The sequence below is a fragment of the Taudactylus pleione genome, unplaced genomic scaffold, assembly GCF_031769625.1.
Source record: "Taudactylus pleione unplaced genomic scaffold, aTauple2 ptg000103l, whole genome shotgun sequence".
Lineage (NCBI taxonomy): Eukaryota > Metazoa > Chordata > Amphibia > Anura > Myobatrachidae > Taudactylus > Taudactylus pleione.
Window position 1 is genome coordinate 3941083 of NW_028284505.1, and position 18391 is coordinate 3959473.

The following is an 18391-nucleotide window of genomic DNA, read 5'->3' on the forward strand; positions in this document are numbered from 1 at the left end:
GGAGGGTTAGGTTTAGGGCTCCCGGGGGGGACTTAGGGTTAGGCACCCCCCCCCGAGAGGGTTAGGGTTGGGCTAGGGGGAGGGAGGGTTAGGGTTAGGCACTTAGAGGGGGGATTAGGGTTAGGCACCCCTAAGGAGGGTTAGGGTTAGGGGCTTAGGTTAGGTTAGTCATTACTTACCTATGGACGATCGGGATTTCCAGCGCTGTAGGGCTATCGCTGCGGGGAACTCTGCTTCTGTCGGCCTGCCGCTCCCGGGATTCGAACTGCCGGCCAGAGGGCCAGCGGTATTTCATAACGATCCCTTCCGAGCAGCCCCCTGCACTGGCTGTGGCACGGACCCAGTTCTTCTCATGAACAAAGCTGCAAAGCAAATGTCCATAACGTTAATGTTTCATTTTACCCACCTGTGTTATCTCACCGCCATGAATTGTGTGTAGCGAACCTTTCCCGTGTACCTGTCAGCGCCTGTTCCTCGTGCCTTGCTCATGGCGGTGCGGCTGTGCGCTGCTCTCTCATAAAGACATAAACAGAAACACAGGTGGTAACAGAGGAAAATGCAATGCCGTTAGTGAGGCTAGCGGGAAATAATCTTACGTAGGAAATACTAATCGCAGTGCTACCTTATACAGAGACATTGGGCCTGATTCTCACTCACCATCACGGCTGTGTCTGTTTGCGGAGTCGCGGTGGCAATAATATGCAAATGCTAGTTTCAGACGAGCCCTCGGCGCACTATCCAGCGTCTAAATGAGCAAGCTCTGAAACGCCCACTGTCAGCACCTCCACACGCCATAGCAGCGCCTGTGATTATTGCCACGTCATCATCGCGTGCACCAGTCCCATCGCAGCTGCAGTGTCTCCGTCTGAGCATGTCACCTGTGACTGCGGCTCTGCGCCTGATATAGCAGCCGCTGTCACTGACACGAACGCGACTTTCCCATAACACTCCCGCCAATGGATTTTATTGAGTTTACTTTAGGCCCATGGTTTTCCCGCGCTATTTCTGATACCATTAGTCCCGTAGGTAACAGCACATTTGTGCGTACACTTAGGTAACGCATGCACCGTAGTGGTTTTTAGAATATGTTCAGCAGCACAGATGGTGTAATGGTTAGCATTACTGCCTCACAGCACTGAGGTCGTGGGTTCGATTCCCACTACGGCCCTAACTGTGTGGAGTCTGTACATCCTCCCTGTGCTTGCGTTGGTTTCTTCCGGTTTCAAAAAATATACTGATAGGTTAATTGGCTCCAAATCAAAAATGAACCCTAGTTTGTATGTGTGTGAGCATGTGATAGGGAATATTGGGCCTGATTCAGACCCCCTCGCGAGTGCATAGCGGGTCGATGTTTGGCCACTGCAAATGTCGGAGCCGGCTCCGGCATGCGCGAGACCCGGGTAGCGATGGGCGCTCCTTCGCTCCAGGTCTCACACCAAGAGGAGGCGGCTTGTGACTTTGATCGACAGCTCGCACCGTTTTGGAGGCGGGCAGGGGGGATGGCTGGCCAAACGGAGGCGTTCCCGACGGAACACCTGCCGTTTGGGGGCGGCTCCACTGACATCACGACCCAGAATCTCACTGGGGCTTGCGGGAACGAGACCCTGCCGTAAGGGTCTCGTCGCAAGCCCCGATGGTCGCGATGGTCGAGACCATCGCGACCATCACCTGGCTGCTCGCAATAGCTATGCCCAGAGGCCGCACCAAAAAAAAAAAACGCCCTGATTCAGAGTGAGCGCTCTTTCAGAGCGTCCGGCTCTGAATCAGGCCCATAGATTGTAAGCTCCACTGGGGCAGGGACTGATGTGAATGGCCAACTATTCTCTGTAAAGCGCTGCAGAATATGTGTGCGCTATATAAATTACTGGTAATAAATAAATATGTTTCGCAATGGGCAGTAGCAAATAATCACACACACGCACAGCGCAACTAATGAGCATGCACAGCAATAGGGGTGTGCGTTTGCCAGTATAAGCTGTAGGGGAGGGACCCAAGGATCCCTATCCTCCCAAAAAATGCAGCGCAGTGGACTATAGGTGACTATGGGCTAATGCCAACTGAAGAAAATGATGGGGGCTGCTTTTGCGCTTGAAAATGGGGTCTGCTGCAGATATTTGCTCCAGTACCCCCCCACCCCCACATGCATTTTGGGGAAACTACTTAGGCGTTTACAGGGGATTTTCCGTAAAATAATTTTAATAAATATGCCCCTAAAGCCGCGTATCCACCAGCAGATATTAATGAGCGATTGCGCGATTAGGACATCGTAATCGTGCAATCACTTATTATTCGTGCATGAATCGGGCATGAAAATGTCAAATGACCAGCGATGCGCGCTCCCGCTGGTCGTTTCCGACATCAATCATCGCCTGAACATGCCGGTCAATCTGCCGATGACGACAGATTGGCCATGTTCAGGGATGAGGGATGGTGCCTGCACTGAACGACATAGCATTCAGGAGCTTATTCAGACCCGGTCGTTAGCTCTACGAGCTCGCGACCGGGTCGATGCTGCTCCAGTGCGCATGCGCGAGACCCGGCTAACGACGGGTGATCCGTCGTTAGGGGTCTCGTAGCAGACGGGGCGAGCTGTCAATGTTGAGTTTGCTGGGCGTGCCCGGCCAAACGGAGGCGTTATTGTCGGTACGCTTGCCGTTTGGGGGAGGCCCCACTGACATCATCAGTGATGTCAGTGGGGAGCTTCCTGCTCAAACAGAGCAGGAAGCTCCCTGGGGCTTAAGGTTGACGAGACCCTACCTTAGACCTTGACCATCGCGACCATCACCCTTAGCGGTCGTTAGAGCTGTGGGTGTTAACTCGCAGCCTAACGACCGACATGGAGGCGGCCGTTCAGGTTGCAAGCGGCAGCCCTGTTTCAGAACGACCGCTTGCATCCTACGACCGCCTCTGAATGAGGCCCTCAGTGTAGGCACTACAGGGGATGGGGAACGACTGTACGGTTACTATGTTGTAATCGTACTATCGTTCCTCTATCTGCTAGTGGATACGCACCTTAACAGTACAGCCTGGATAAAAATGGAATCACATTGTACAGTGGGTAACACATAACATTCTGTAAGCCTGTAACTGATTATCTGTCTCTTGTCCTTTAATGCATTATGCAAATGAGCTGATTGCTGTGGGCTGTCCTGTGCTCCGAAGATTCTGTGAATTATTTTATTAATCCTTTGTGATCATTCAGAAGTCACGTGCTGAGAGCTGTGAGCCTTTCTATGGTCTGATGGTGTTACAGATAAGCTTCTTGTGGCGTAGTGCTGGTACGCAGAATTGATCATGCTGTCAGTAATACTCATACCTATTTATACCTGCCCAGAAGATGGCAAACTTTATACAGCCATGTAAGAATGTGAGTGTAGAAAAAACGTAGCGTATAACTGTTTAGTTATATGCGGCCTGGTTAATGTGGCTGACCCGTGCAGTGTTGTGTTTTTATTATTGCGCTCTCTTTGATGTTCATTTTGTGCTAAATGATAAATGTGTCTTGTTTTCATAATTATTCTTTGCATCTGTACACAGGACTGTAAGGAGGGGTATGTGGCTGGAGCCGCCGTCCAGGGTAACGTGGCTGACCCAATGGTGCTCTTCCTCAGCTTGTGTGGTGCCTAGAATGGCACCCTGCAGCCGGGAGAGGCACTCACGGACAGTGCGGGATTAAGAGCCACATGGACCTATGGTGAAAAAAATTAAAGTCCTTTAGTAAAAAGCAGAGGAGGTGTGACCAGTGCTGTGTGGGTGTGGCCAGTAATGTGTGGGTGTGGCCAGTGCACTGTGGGCGTGTACACCCCTACACTATCAGCCTCTATAAGTATAAAAATTTTAATTTGTGGGGAATAGTTAATGATAATAATTGTTGCATAGTTATACAATGTATTATACTGTAATTAATACAGTGTATTTGACTAAAATACAGGAAACAGTTACAGGGGCAGAACTGTGTTTTGTGCTTGTCCTTTGGGACCCTGGGTTAGGAATGGCCATCAATAGGTTACCCATCGATGGGCACCATCGATATTACCATTGGTGGATGACATCAATGGTATGAAACCATCGGCTGTGAACCATCAATGGTTTCATCCACTACTGGTTGTCTATGTTTTAATACTGCCCAGGGAGCAGGCCAATCAGGGAGTGGGGACGGGGCTTTGCGGGTTGTGTCGGGGCAGAGCTAAGCTCTGTTCCTTGGTAAATGGAGGGGAGAAAAAAAATAGTTTGGCACTGTGCTCCATTGAATCACCACCATCGATGGCAAAACCATTGGCCATCGGTGGTTAAACATCGATGTTTGTTAATCATCAATGGTCGATGGCCGTCCCTATCGTGGGGCTGCTCTGAGGCAGGTGTGCAGCAGCCTTTTAGGAGAATGTGCAGCTTTGTTGGTGTCAGAGTAGATTGGGAATCTTGGGGGAAAGGGTGCATGTATCTTCAAGATGGGGGTGGGCAAACCAACAAGCCCTTTACCTCCGGGCCTTGTGTCGCTTGCCCCCACGGTAGTTCTACCACTGAGTAAATGATGCTACTGATGTATCTATACAATCGTTATACAAGTCCTGCCGCAGGGTTCATCTGTAGTATAAGGAGAGCAGCTATAGAGACGGAATGATGCCTCTGTATATGGAGATATGTTATGTAGCTAAAGGCACCAGCTGCCACCAGCGAGGTGTAGGGACCACCAGATTGTACGTAGTACGCCTGTCATACTTTTGTTGATAATGTCATTTCTCTTTGTTTCCTTATCTGCAGGTGTTTCTTGGAAGACGGAGCATCAAAGGGAGCCTGGTTGAATCGCTCCAGTATTATATTCGCAGGGAACGACAAGTGGTCAGTGGACCCCAGAGTCTCCATCGCAACAGCCAACAAAAAGGAATACAGTCTGCGGATACAGAAGGTCGACATTTCAGACGACGGGCCGTATACCTGCTCGGTACAAACGGAGCACAGCCCGAGGACAATGCTGGTTCATCTCACTGTCCAGGGTGAGTCCTGTGCGTGTTATACACCTGTACACTGTATGCACCACACACACGCACATATACAAATAAACACAGTCATATACATGCAAAGTGTCCTTATATTTGGCGAGTGGTGATGTCACTACCTCCAGAATCTATAAAGAGTCAAGTACGCCCTGCTGCAAAATAAAGGATGTTAGACATCATGAAACCCTGGCCTGCAATTACAGAGTTGCTCGTTGGCTAATGGGGGTATATTTCCAGCAGGTTATCAAAGCCACTGATCATCGAAGACTTTCACCGATAGATTTTAAAACGGGAGCAGCGAAGAATGGAAAATCAGCCGCCTGCCTAGCTTTTTATTTTTAAAGGCGTTTTAAATCTATCAGTCAAAGCTTTATATATTGTCTGTATAAAGCAAACAGGCTGACCAGGTGGGCATGACGGGTGGTCCCTTCGACAAAGCACTATAAATGGGCTGCTAATTATGTGTAACCCTAAGTCCACAAAGTACTACAAAAGCCAGGACCTGGAATCAGCATTTAAACAGGGTCGGTGCAGCTTTTGAATATTTGCAGTGAGGGGGACAGAACAACCTGTGGCAAACCAGGTCATCAGAATGACCACAGCGGCACAGAGTATTTCAGGAGAGGAGTATGTAGCTCTTCTAGGAGGCAATACCTTGTCTGGTGGCGTCAGTAGGGACAGGACAGGACTGCATGCGATAGGGTCCCTGGGATGTGGGAAGCTGCTGGCTGTGAATTAGATGAATGATCCCCCATACAGCACAGGGTAGTGGGGTGCGGCTCCTGCCACGCTAATGCAAAGTCTTTGTGGCATCAAACGTGGCTCTGAACCAAACATAAGTGATATATAAAGCTTGCAGTGCGGAGATGTTGTTTCTGCAGCCTGTACACCGCAGTCTCCCAGCAGAGAGGCTTAATGATGTGTGCCGTCATTAGCTGTGATGTCTGGAGGGCATTATTTTAAAAACTTTAGAAGTTTCCAGTAGTTATGAGAGTTCTGGAACTGTGCACACGTTTGTCGTTCTTTATGAGAGCCTTGCCCAAACACCAGTCACTCCGGAGATGCAGCGTTCCGATGGTAGCGGACGAGGGATAACTCCACATCTATGTCTCAGCGCGCCGTTACAGGCAGCTAAAACAGAGCAAAGTGGAATAATTAGGAGCCAATAAATTCGATGGCTGACTGTTGCGTACCACGCATGCCTGTGCATCACAGTGTGGTCACCAATCACTGCGATCGGAACTGCGATCACAGTGAGTACGCAGACCCATCGCCGGGTGATTGACAGGAAGTGCCGTTTGGGGGTGGTGACGGGGGGATGGTTGGAGAAACGCAGACGTGAAGACGCGTTTGAACGCCGTTGCAGGGGCGTGCATATATTATCCACTGCGATGGCATACGCTGCTTGAGCTCTCAGGGCCTTATTCAGTAATGCACTGCTGAACGCAGATTCCCAATGATCGGTAATCTGCGCAGGCGCCTGACTCGTTCTGCGCATGTGCGGAACGGATCTGCGATCCCGCACGCAGACTGGTAGCAGACTATCATTCATTTGCAGTCTGCTGCCGTTTGTGGGTGGGGAGGGGGCGGCGAGGGCCTCCATTTACCGAAACGGAGGCACATCCTTGCTGTTCGGGGGGAAGGGAAGAAACCAGGATCTTGGTCGGCTGGCGGAGATTTCCTGGCCTCTTCCTCTCATCTGCGGCGGTCGGCTTGCATGAGCCCATGGGTCACCTTAGCCAGCCGATGTTCCCGCAGAGTATTTGATGCTACTTTGGACAACGCAGCTTGGATAAGTAATGCAGCAGGAGGTGTGATGCTTCCCCTGCAGTGCCATATCTGCAAGGATCGCAATTGCAAAGCTGCCTCTGTGCATACATCATATATCTATAGCCTGCATACATACATCATATCTGCAGCCTGAGGGCCTGATTCAGAGCCGGACGCTCTGACAAGAGCGCTCGCTCTGAATCAGGGCCCTCCTACCTAATATTGGAGCGGCCTACCGGCCGCTCGCATAGCTGTGGGTGTCCACCCACAGCTTATGCGAGCGACCAAAAAGATGGCCGCGATGGTCAAGACCATCGCGACCATCGGGCTTGCGACGAGACCCTGCGGTAGGGTCTCGCTGCCGCAAGCCCAGGAGTGCTTTTGGCTCTATCAGAGCCAAAAGCACTCCCACTGCCATCGCTAGTGATGTCAGTGGGGCTGGCCCCGGACGGCAGGCGTTCCCATGGGAACGCCTCCGTCTGGACAGCAACGCCCCCGGCACGCCCACCAAAGGGGGCGTGCTGTCAATCAACATCGACAGCACGCCCCCTTGGTGTGAGACCCATATTGACGGCTTGGCCATCGCTATTCGGGTCTCGCGCATGCGCATGACGGAGCTCCCTCCGTTGTGCGCATGCGCACTACGGCACCATTGATCCGCTTGCGAGCGCTCAGCGCTCGTGAGCGGGTCAGAATCAGGTCCTGAGTGCATACATCATATATCTATAGCCTGCATGCATACATCATATATCTATAACCTGCATGCATACATCATATCTATAGCCTGCGTGTATACATCATATCTATAGCCTGCGTGCATACATCATATCTATAGCCTGCATGCATACATCATATCTACAGCCTGAGTGCATACATCATATATCTATAGCCTGCGTGCATACATCATATAACTATAGCCTGTGTGCATACATCATATCTATAGCCTGCGCGCATACATCATATCTATAGCCTGCGTGCATACATCATATCTATAGCCTACGCGCAGCTTTGCAATTGTGATCCTTACAGAATCAGGCCGTCACTGCGCATCGGAAGATTAGCAATGCCAGAGTAAGGTCTGACCTTGTGCAAGTGTGCGTGAGGCTCCAATGGTACTCAATGTTACCGATGTTTTCGCAATCTTGCAAAGTATTACGGATGTGCGTAAGGTACAGTGGGCCTGTTGTGCTGCGACGGCATAGCGATCGAATTGGATTAGCATATTATCGCAGTGAGACTGCGTGCGTAATCGCAACCCCGATCGCAGTTGCAACCTGAATCAGGCCTATTGTGCAACACATTTGACATAGTGGTTGGCATCGCTGCCTCACAGCATTGAGATCATGTGTTCAATTCCCAGTCATGACAGGTCTCCGATCTGTGCGGAGTTTTTACGTTTTCCCCAGGTTTGCCTGAGTTTTCTCCCACACTCCAAAATCATACCTTTAGGTTGTTTGACTGCTGACAAAAATATGATTCCTAGGGGTAAATTTACTAATTTGGGAGTTCTATTAAGAAGTGATGTTGCCCATAGCAACCAATCAGATTCCAGGGGGTATATTACTATATTTACTAAAGTGAGAGTTTTTAGAAGTGAGTTTTAAAAGTGATGTTGCCCATAGCAACCAATCAGATTCTACTTAACATATAACTAGCACCCTCTAGAAGATAATAGCTAGAATCTGATTGTTTGCTATGGGCAACATCACTTTTAAAACTCACGTCTAAAAGCTCTCACTTTAGTAAATTTACCCCCAGGTATTATCTTCTAGAAGGTGCTAGATAAATGAGAAGTAGAATCTAATTTGTTGCTATGGGCAACATCACTTCTTAACAGAACTCCCATCTTAGTAAATTTACCCCCTAGTTTGTCCATACCTCCCAACATGACCCTCTCCAGGAGGGACACAATGCTCTGGTTCTGGACTTCCCTGGTAATTTATGATTGGTGGCAGAGGTGGGGATGAAGAGCAGTCCAAAATTCAAATAGGGGAGTCACAGCAACTCCCAGTGAGTCCCAGCCAGTGATGATTGGCAGCGTGTGAAATGACAGTTGGTGTGACTCCCCTGTTTGAATTTTGAACTGTGCTGCAGCCCCACCTCTTACCAGGGAAGTCCAGGACCAGAGCATTGTGTCCCTCCTGGAGAGGGTCATGTTGGGAGGTATGGTTTGTCTGTGTGTCCCCGTGTAATAGGGAATATACAGTAGGGCCTGATTCAGATTTGTAAAGCGATGCTAATAAATGCTAATGCTGAAGGTGGCATCTGAAGACAAAAGACACCCCCTGGCGGCATCGCAGATCTGAGTGCTGCGTCAAATACGCATCATCGGTTCACATCAGTTGCGGCATCGGCCATCTGAGACCCTAAGGCTACTAATGACAGTCACAGCTCCGATGCTGAGACCAGTAAATCTGCGCCGGAAGACACAGGCAATGACCTCGCCACTCCCCGAAAACTGGTATGACACACCCCCAAACCACTGCGGCATGTCAATCATGCTTCGACTTAGGGGAATTACGTCCGTAGTCACAGAAGGAGACCTGCACAGATCATATGTATGTGCAGATCTCCAACAATCAGAGCTGTACGCAAACCATCGGGTCTGCGTACAACTCTGACAGAGGACCATAGATTGTAAGCTCCACTGCTACAGGGACTGATGGGAATGAAGTGATCTCTGTAAAGCGCCAATGTGATAAATGTGCGCTATATGAGTAAGTGCTAATAAATCCAATTTTAGAATGAAGCAGATTATTTAATCATGGACTCAAGCAATAGCGGCTATGGGGTTTATGTATTACCCTGCAGGATACAGGCAGGTTCTTATTTCCTTTTAATTGATTGACGCTCTAAAAATACAGGAAGCCTTGCAGAAACCGCGCCTGTGTCTGCCTCTTGCAGGTTATTACATAAACGCCCCTATAGGCAGCATTACAGTTGGTAATGGGACTAGGTCACGTCCATTATGCAGAGCGTACGTTGCATGTTCTTGCACTTGCTCCGGAGCTGATTGTACGCAACTATGAGCGATGCTGAGTCACACACAATACAGTGGCATCTCCACTAGCAGCAGAAGTGGCGTGATTGGCTGGTAATGGGGCACTTGCACATAAATAATATCTTGCCACAATAATATTATTATTATTATTATTATTATTATTATTATTATTATTATTATTACTGTGATTTAAAATGTTTAAGTGTTTTAAAATGTAATAATACACATATTTAATAATTTGTTACAACTTTAAGTTTATAACATCAACAACTTGTGATATTATACAGTATGTTCTTATTGATTTTATTAGTCAGACTGTATAGTCCCTTATAGTAATCATTTCTATTTATTACACCTCTCCCATGTGCCTGTATCGTGTTTGTTTGGTGTGTTCTGTGGCAGCGCAGTCGTATAGGGGTATTCAATATGGGTGCGATAACATCGTTTTTGTTAATATTGCACTTTTTAACTTTTTTGTGTTAATATCACTGGTTTTAGTTTTACACCGTATTCAATTTCAAAGACTTATTGCAGTTTTGAAAAGTCTTTGATAAAAAACGGGGATAACTTTTCACCATTGAATAGGTGTCGAAAAAAAGTGCAGAATTGGGGTTTAGGGGTGCAGGCTTAAAAAAAAATAGCCTGCACCCCTGAGATTGACATTTAAAAAAGAACTGTGTCAAAAAAAGTTTTTAAAAAAAATAGGGACACCCCAAAAAATTAATAAAAAAATTGGGGTGCAAAAAAAAAAAATGGGAAAAAATTGTTAAACAATAGGGAAATAGGTTCAGGGCTATTCTGCATGTATGCGGCACATGTTTTCTAGAATAGAATTATAGCGGCAGGTGCACAATTGCAGAATTTTTAAAAACTGACTTTAGGGACTTAAAAATATGCTAGTACCCATTTTCATGTACCCCAAATTTGATGGGACCACTTAAAAAAACGAAAAAAATAAAATCAGTGCTCTTCTGCATCACTTCTTCAATGTCGGGAAAAAAGCACCTGCTGCGGCTATTTAAATCCCCGACTTTCAATTAAAGCCTAAAACGGGGGTACCCATAGTGATCCCCCATGTTTTTACTACTTTAGGGGGGTGTTACAACTATTTTAAGGAAAAATTTGTAACTTTACGCAAATCCAACTTCGGAGTTTCCCGTTTTCGTTAATTTTATTTTGAATACGGGGATAAGCGGGAGCGTGCACCATACCTTTACGCAGAAAAAAACTCCGATAAGAAACGTTAACTTCGCCAGGGAAGTTAACCTTTCATATTGAATACCCCTCGTAGTTTCTGTGTATTTGCCCCTGAAACGCTTGGCCGGCAGTGAGAGGCACATAGGGCAGGGCCCTCATTGCTCTGTCTAGCAGGAGTAGTGAGATGGTTGCAATAAGATGTTCAGATCGTCAGCCCTGGCTGCTGTTGCCTGTAATAGTACTGAGATGTATTTTGTAGTGCAATGTGTTGCGTCATCCCAAACTGCAGCTGATCCTTGTCTTTACAGTATGCACAGTGCTGCGCCTATCAAACACAATCTATGCGGCATTGGTTCCCGACCATAGTGAGATCACATGACGCCCCTTATAATGTCAGGCACAAAAATAATAGCAGCAGTTGCTATCTGGATGTAATTAAGGGGCTCATTCAGCTGCGGACGGATCATGGTAGCAGCTGTAATATGGTAATGTAGTAAGCCGGCTGCCACAGACAAGTAAAAGAGGCCGGGAACTCTCCGTCAGCCAATGGAGAACCTGGCCTCTCCACTCCTCCCCCCACGTCTCCAATTTGGGAAATAGAGGCCGTCGCCGCCCGCTCCCCGCCAAAAAAACGGCAGCAGACTGTCAACCACTGGGTATTGTTGTTTAAGAGAGGAGAGGGCCCTTGTGCAGCCTCTGGGCCTGATTCAGAGCCGGACGCTATTTGCGGACGGTCGTTCTGAAAAAGGGGCTGGCTATTTAAATGAAGTGCTCGCTCTTTGCGGTCTGTTGACACCTCTAAGTCTGAACGAGCGAACAAAACCTGCGGCCGCTATTTTGAGAAAAACGCCCCCTGGCCGCTCGCATCATACGTCATCTCCGGTATTTATTAGATTAATCGAATACATCGAAGGGCGTATGAACTGCTCGCTATTCTTGTGGTAGCATTTTCCTACCGCAATCATGCGAGCAGTTCTGGCTAAAAGACAACCAAGTGACGTGGTCAATGACGCTGCTTTGTTAATTATGCACACCCATAAAACGCCCGTTCTGACCGTTTGGCACGCCTGCGTTTGGATTTCCACTCCCCCGTTTTCAAGCACCTTCCCCTGTTACCAGCCACAAACGCCTCATCCTGTCACTCAAATTAGCAGGCATTCACTATTTTGCGAGCACATGAATTTCGACCGCACTGACTGGTTCGCGCATGCATATTATGACCCGTACGCATGCGCAGTTGTGCGAACATCGCTCGGAACGAACTAGCGGACGCTTACGAGCGGCTCTGAATCAGGCCCTCTGTGCGGGCCCCCTCCTCTCTGGCTGTGTAGTAGACTCTGGCTTAGGGATGGCCATTGATTATTGATAGTTTACAACCATTCATGGTTAATTACCAATGGCTGATGGCTTCGCCATCCATGACAGAGATCCAATGGTTCTCTGCCATCAATGGCAGCCTGGAACCAATGTTTTCTTTTTCACTTTTTACTGCCGTGCCAGCAATACAGAGATTAGCCCCACCCCCATTTGCACGCTAAGCCCCACCCACTGTGCTGATTGGTCCGTAGCCTACTGTGCCCCCCACAGCAGAGGATGCCATTGAGTGTTGAAAATTATCGATGGTAAATCTTAGATGGTATTGTACCATCGATGGTGATCACAAATGGTTACCCCACTGATGGCCATCCCTACTCTGGCTACTGCGCATGCACAGGTCTCTGGGAACATGGTGCCTGTGTTATTCTCTAGGCGACTGCTCTATTGTGCATGTGAAAATCTACGGTAAAATGGCCACTGCACCATTGTCACAGAGATTTCTGTCTGCAGCTCCAGCTGTAGGGTGTGCAGTGTGAGGCCCCCTGGACCCAGGGACCCTTGTGCACCGCACACCCTGCACTCATGTCTCTTTGCTGCTGGAACAGATGAGAGATGATTTCTGAGTAAATATACTGTATGCATTATCGGAATCATCGCCCGTAGCAGTTGGCAAGATTTCATATTTCTTCTCTGGATGTTCCGAATGTGTAATTTGATATATTTATTTGCAGTAAAACATCACATCCAAACATTTTTGTTTTATTTTTTTTCGCTTGATATAGAGGATGTTTGAGAAAAATTGATGATGCTCATTAAAGTAGTTTTTTTTTGCTATATACAGTTTTCTTGTGTAGTGTTTATCGTCATCTCATTTTCACGTACTGCCTACAGTATTCACCAATAACTGAACTCATCTCATACAGCATACTGTAAAGGCCCCCATGCATCAGCAATTGTGCAATTTGCAATCAATTGTGTATAAAAATCTTTCCCTTTTTCAATCGATTGCAGATTGCAGAATTGCCACAATCGATTGAAAAAGGGAAATTTTTTTATACACAATCGATTGCAAATTGCACGATTGCTGCAATCAATTGCTGATGTATGGGGGCCTTTACATATTGGCCTACAGGAGATCCAGAGGGGGATATGTACATATATCCCGGGTGCAGGGGGCATCGTACCGTGATTCGCATCATCACAATGAATGGGGGAGGGGCATCATTATGGACCACCCCACCCACTTCCCGAGAGAAGTCACCTATTTTTCCTGAAGACCGGGAGAACTATCGGAAATGATGGGAATTGTGCCGACAGTATCAAGATAATCCCAGGAGTGAATACTGGGAATTATCCAGATGAACCGATTTGGGCAGATACTGTATACTCTTCCAAAAGTTATTTTTATCCCCATCAAACAAGCAATCCTAAAATTCTATATTGTATGTCTATATCTACCCACTTATTCTTAGTATATGTCAAACATTATAAGCTTGACGTACTGCAGTCACTATTTGTTTTTAAAGGTCACAACCCCCCCCCTGCACACGCAACTAAGAACACTTTGTATTTAATTCAGTTACCAGCTTATACTTATTCATTATTATGTTTATCAGAGCCGTAACTACACTTTTTGGTGCCCTGTGCCAGAAAGAGCATTGGCGTACCCCTCATTTTTCAAAGGGACATAATGCACCCAAAAAAGGGCCATGGCCTCATGGGGAAGGGCCAGGGAAGAGATAGGGGAGGCCAGGAGATGCTGGGGATAAATAGGGACATAATATAGTGCACCTGAGAGAGGGCCATGGCCTCATGGGGAAGGGCCAGGGAAGAGATAGGGGAGGCCAGGAGATGCTGGGGATAAATAGGGACATAATATAGTGCACCTGAGAGAGGGCCATGGCCTCATGGGGAAGGGCCAAGGAAGAGATAGGGGACGCCAGGAGATGCTGGGGATAAATAGGGACATAATACAGTGCACCTGAGAGAGGGCCATGGCCTCATGGGGAAGGGCCAGGGAAGAGATAGGAGAGGCCAGGAGATGCTGGGGATAAGTAGGGACATAATATAGTGCACCTGAGAGAGGGCCATGGCTTCATGGGGAAGGGCCAGGGAAGAGATAGGGGAAGCCGGGAGATGCTGGGGATAAATAGGGACATAATATAGTGCACCTGAGAGAGGGCCATGGCCTCATGGGGAAGGGCCAGGGAAGAGATAGGGGAGACCAGGAGATACTGGGGATGAAATAAGAGGAAGTTATAAGTGAGAATTATAATAAACAGAAATTTGACATGCCCAAACAGCGCCCCCTGACCTGTGGTGCCCTGTGTGATGGCACCGGCCGCACTACCCTAGCTACGGACCTGATGTTTAGTATAAAGCTCTTTCATACTCCTGCCCCCATCTTCTTCCCTCCAGTTGAGGATAAATAATATGTTGATTATACATAGCCGTCATTGGCCCTGATTACAGAGAGGGGGAGGCTGAATACCTGAGGGGACAGACGCACACCTATCACTAATCATGCACTATAATGCCTCTCAGTTGTGTTTATTCCCTATACACAGACAATATAATCTTTGCGTTATCACATGGTTCCACATGTTCTAAGTACAATTAAAGAAGATGATTATTGGAGTTGGAGTTGCCCTTCAAATGCCAAGTTGCACATTTAATTACCAGCAGTACGGATGAGCAGGTGTGGAAGAATGTGTGAATACGCTTGTGAATGCCCGCGCATAATTATAAGTCGAACTAATTCTTGGCGCTTGGAGTCATCTGCTTTAGATCACTCTCCAGAGTCCTGTAAGATCTTCAATCGCCCCGATGTGGCATTTACGCCTATTAGGCGATTTAGCTATTCATTCCATTGGCTGACGTACGTTTGTTTGCAAAATGTACTTACAGTATCCGACCACGCCATGCATACATATCACATTGGTTTCTTGGAGAACATTTAGCTGCAAGTTTCCATTTCGTTATCAGATTCAGAAACCTCTGTTTTCATAACGTATGTAGTCGTGTGATTTCCATCTAGAATATTATGTTGTCATTTGTTTTGGTTTTTTTTTGTTATTTTTTTCTTTTGTGTTTTCTTGACAAGTAATCAGAAGCGGCGTTCTGCTCGGCAGTCTATTGAGTCATGAGCTAGATGTATAGCTGATAACCTCATCTAGGCAGCAGGGAAGTAATGGAAGTGTTCTCGTAACCGCGCTCCTCGGAATATGCTCCGTGTAGCTGTATACACATCGTAAGTGACAAAAGATTATTCTTGTTTAGAAAACAACAGTATATATGCTGTATATAAAAGAGAGATCAGCCATATAAAGAGCAGTGGTCTCTAACGTTTCATATTGGCATACGAGGTTCAGCGTGACGCCACGATTTCTGCTGCACAATATGGATTTAGAAAATAATGAATTCCCCTAATAAATGGTAATACATTTAGAAGCTCTGTTTGCGGCGATATTTAGTCACATACGTGACCACAGACATCACAATGGGCCCAATTCTAAGTATTCAATTAGAAGCAAAAAGCCGTTATCGGCGGAAAAGTGTGGCCAATCGGGGCTTTTCGCCTGGTCAGAACTTGTCTCCAAATTCAATTCCAGACGCTTTTCGCCTACGTGGAAAGTCAATGCGATGTAATAGGCAAAAAAGACTTGCCTAAGAATAGCAGGTGATAAGAAGTGCAAATTTTTATTTTGGGGTGCAAACGAGAGGAAACCCCTCAAGACCCTAGGGACAGCCCCCCCAAATGACAACTCTGTCAAAAAATCCCTGCTTTCATTTTGGGGGCAAAAAAGTACAAAGTGGGGGGACAAGCATAATAACTAGCGAAATAGACTTCTTGGGGTGCTGTAAGGAGGGGCCATGTGTTTTTGGGATTGTAGGTGCATGTATGAGGGTGGTTTTTCATGTTTTTTAAAAGTTCACTTTAGAAACATAAAAATATGCTAGCACCCATTTTCATGTACCCCAAATTTGACAGGACTACTGATTTTCGCCCAAAAATACAGCTTTATGCCATTCTTCACCACTTTTACAAAGACGCTAGTAAGAAGCTATTGAAACAACTTAAGTACCCCAAACACATTTATTAGGGCTATTCAGACACATCTACATAGATCCCCAATGTTAGTGAATCTTTTTGGGGGGTTCAGGCTGATTTCTCCACTTCTGACAGCACTTTCTGCCTATTCTGAATTTGCCGCTTGTCGTTTTCACATGGTTTGTCATTGAATACGGTGAATAGCAGGGACGCGCACGATAAGTTTCCGCATCCAAAACACACGATGTCAACGAAAAATCTGACAGGCAAAACTTTTCCTCATGTGCGAAACTAATTGAATACCGCCCTAAATCGGAAGCAGCAGCGATGACAGATGCATTGGAGCAATGTTTTTTCGTAGGCGTATGCATCTGTGTTGCACTGCGCAGGTATCCCGATTTTGTATGTACAGAGTCGCGGTGCAGATTTGGACACACGGTATCAGAAATGTAAGTGGCGTTTCTGGACAGTGACTGGGAGGTAACGCGGTGGTTAAAAAGACGCTCAGAGAGGTTGCATCCTATGGGAGTGTTGCAGGTGTGTCGCGGATATGTCAATGAAAACGGCTCCGTACGATGACGTTGAACCACTAATGTAGGAGGCCAATACTTATTCAGAGGAACTGCACCTACCATAGGACAGTTTCGATGGTGCGACCGATTCTGTATCCAAAAATTCATCAAGCATTATTTCAGTAGATGCTGACAGTGGGCATCTCATTCCTTGCACATTGGAACTCATGGATGTACACAGGGAAGAGCCATGTCTACGTCCAACTCTGAATGGACCAGGGAAGAGCCATGTCTGTGTCCAACTCTGAATGGACCAGGGAAGAGCCATATCTACATCCAGCTCTGAATGGACCAGGGAAGAGCTATGTCTACGTCCAACTCTGAATGGACCAGGGAAGAGCCATGTCTGTGTCCAACTCTGAATGGACCAGGGAAGAGCCATGTCTACGTCCAGCTCTGAATGGACCAGGGAAGAGCTATGTCTGCGTCCAACTCTGAATGGCCCAGGGTAGAGCCATGTCTATGTCCAACTATGAATGGACCAGGGAAGAGCCATGTCTGCGTCCAACTCTGAATGGACCAGGGAAGAGCTATGTCTGCGTCCAACTCTGAATGGACCAAGGAAGAGCTACATCTGCATCCAACTCTGAATGGACCAGGGAAGAGCCATGTCTATGTCCAACTCTGAATGGACCAGGGAAGAGCTATGTCTGCGTCCAACTCTGAATGGACCAGGGAAGAGCTATGTCTGTGTCCAACTCTGAATGGACCAAGGAAGAGCTACGTCTGCATCCAACTCTGAATGGACCAGGGAAGAGACATGTCTGCGTCCAACTCTGAATAGACCAGGGAAGAACCATGTCTGCATCCAACTCTGAATGGATCAGAGAAGAGCCATGTCTGCGTCTCACTCTGAATGACCAGGGAAGAGCCATGTCTGCGTCCAACTCTGAATGGATCAGAGAAGAGCCATGTCTGCGTCTAACTCTGAATGACCAGGGAAGAGCCATGTCTGCGTCCAACTCTGAATGGACCAGGGAAGAGCTATGTCTGCGTCCAACTCTGAAGGGACCAGGTAAGAGCTATGTCTGCATCCAACTCTGAATGGACCAGGGAAGAGCCATGTCTCCGTCCAACTCTGAATAGACCAGGGAAGAGCCATGTTTGCGTCCAACTCTGAATGGACCAAGGAAGAGCCATGTCTGTGTCCAACTCTGAATGGACCAGGGAAGAGCTATGTCTGCGTCCAACTCCGAATGGAACAGGGAAGAGCTATGTCTGCGTCCAACTCTGAATGGACCAGGGAAGAGCCATATCTGCGTCCAACTCTGAATGGACCAGGGAAGAGCTATGTCTGTGTCCAACTCTGAATAGACCAGGGAAGAGCCATGTCTGCATCCAACTCTGAATGGACCAGGGAAGAGCCATGTCTGCGTCCAACTCTGAATGGACCAGGGAAGAGCTATGTCTGCGTCCAACTCTGAATGGACCAGGGAAGAGCCATGTCTGCGTCCAACTCTGAATGGCCGTGTCTGTAAAACTGGAC

At 47.4% G+C, this 18391-nt stretch overlaps 1 protein-coding gene across 2 annotated transcripts in view; it reads left to right on the top strand.

Annotated features, from left to right (window-relative positions):
- Positions 1 to 18391, top strand: part of NEGR1 (neuronal growth regulator 1) — a 693794-nt gene that overhangs the window by 254816 nt on the left and 420587 nt on the right. For both annotated transcript variants that reach the window (XM_088470777.1, XM_088470776.1), the window contains exon 2: positions 4762 to 4994. In XM_088470777.1, coding sequence (XP_088326903.1) covers positions 4762 to 4994 — 233 coding nt within the window. The remainder of the gene's footprint in view (positions 1 to 4761; positions 4995 to 18391) is intronic.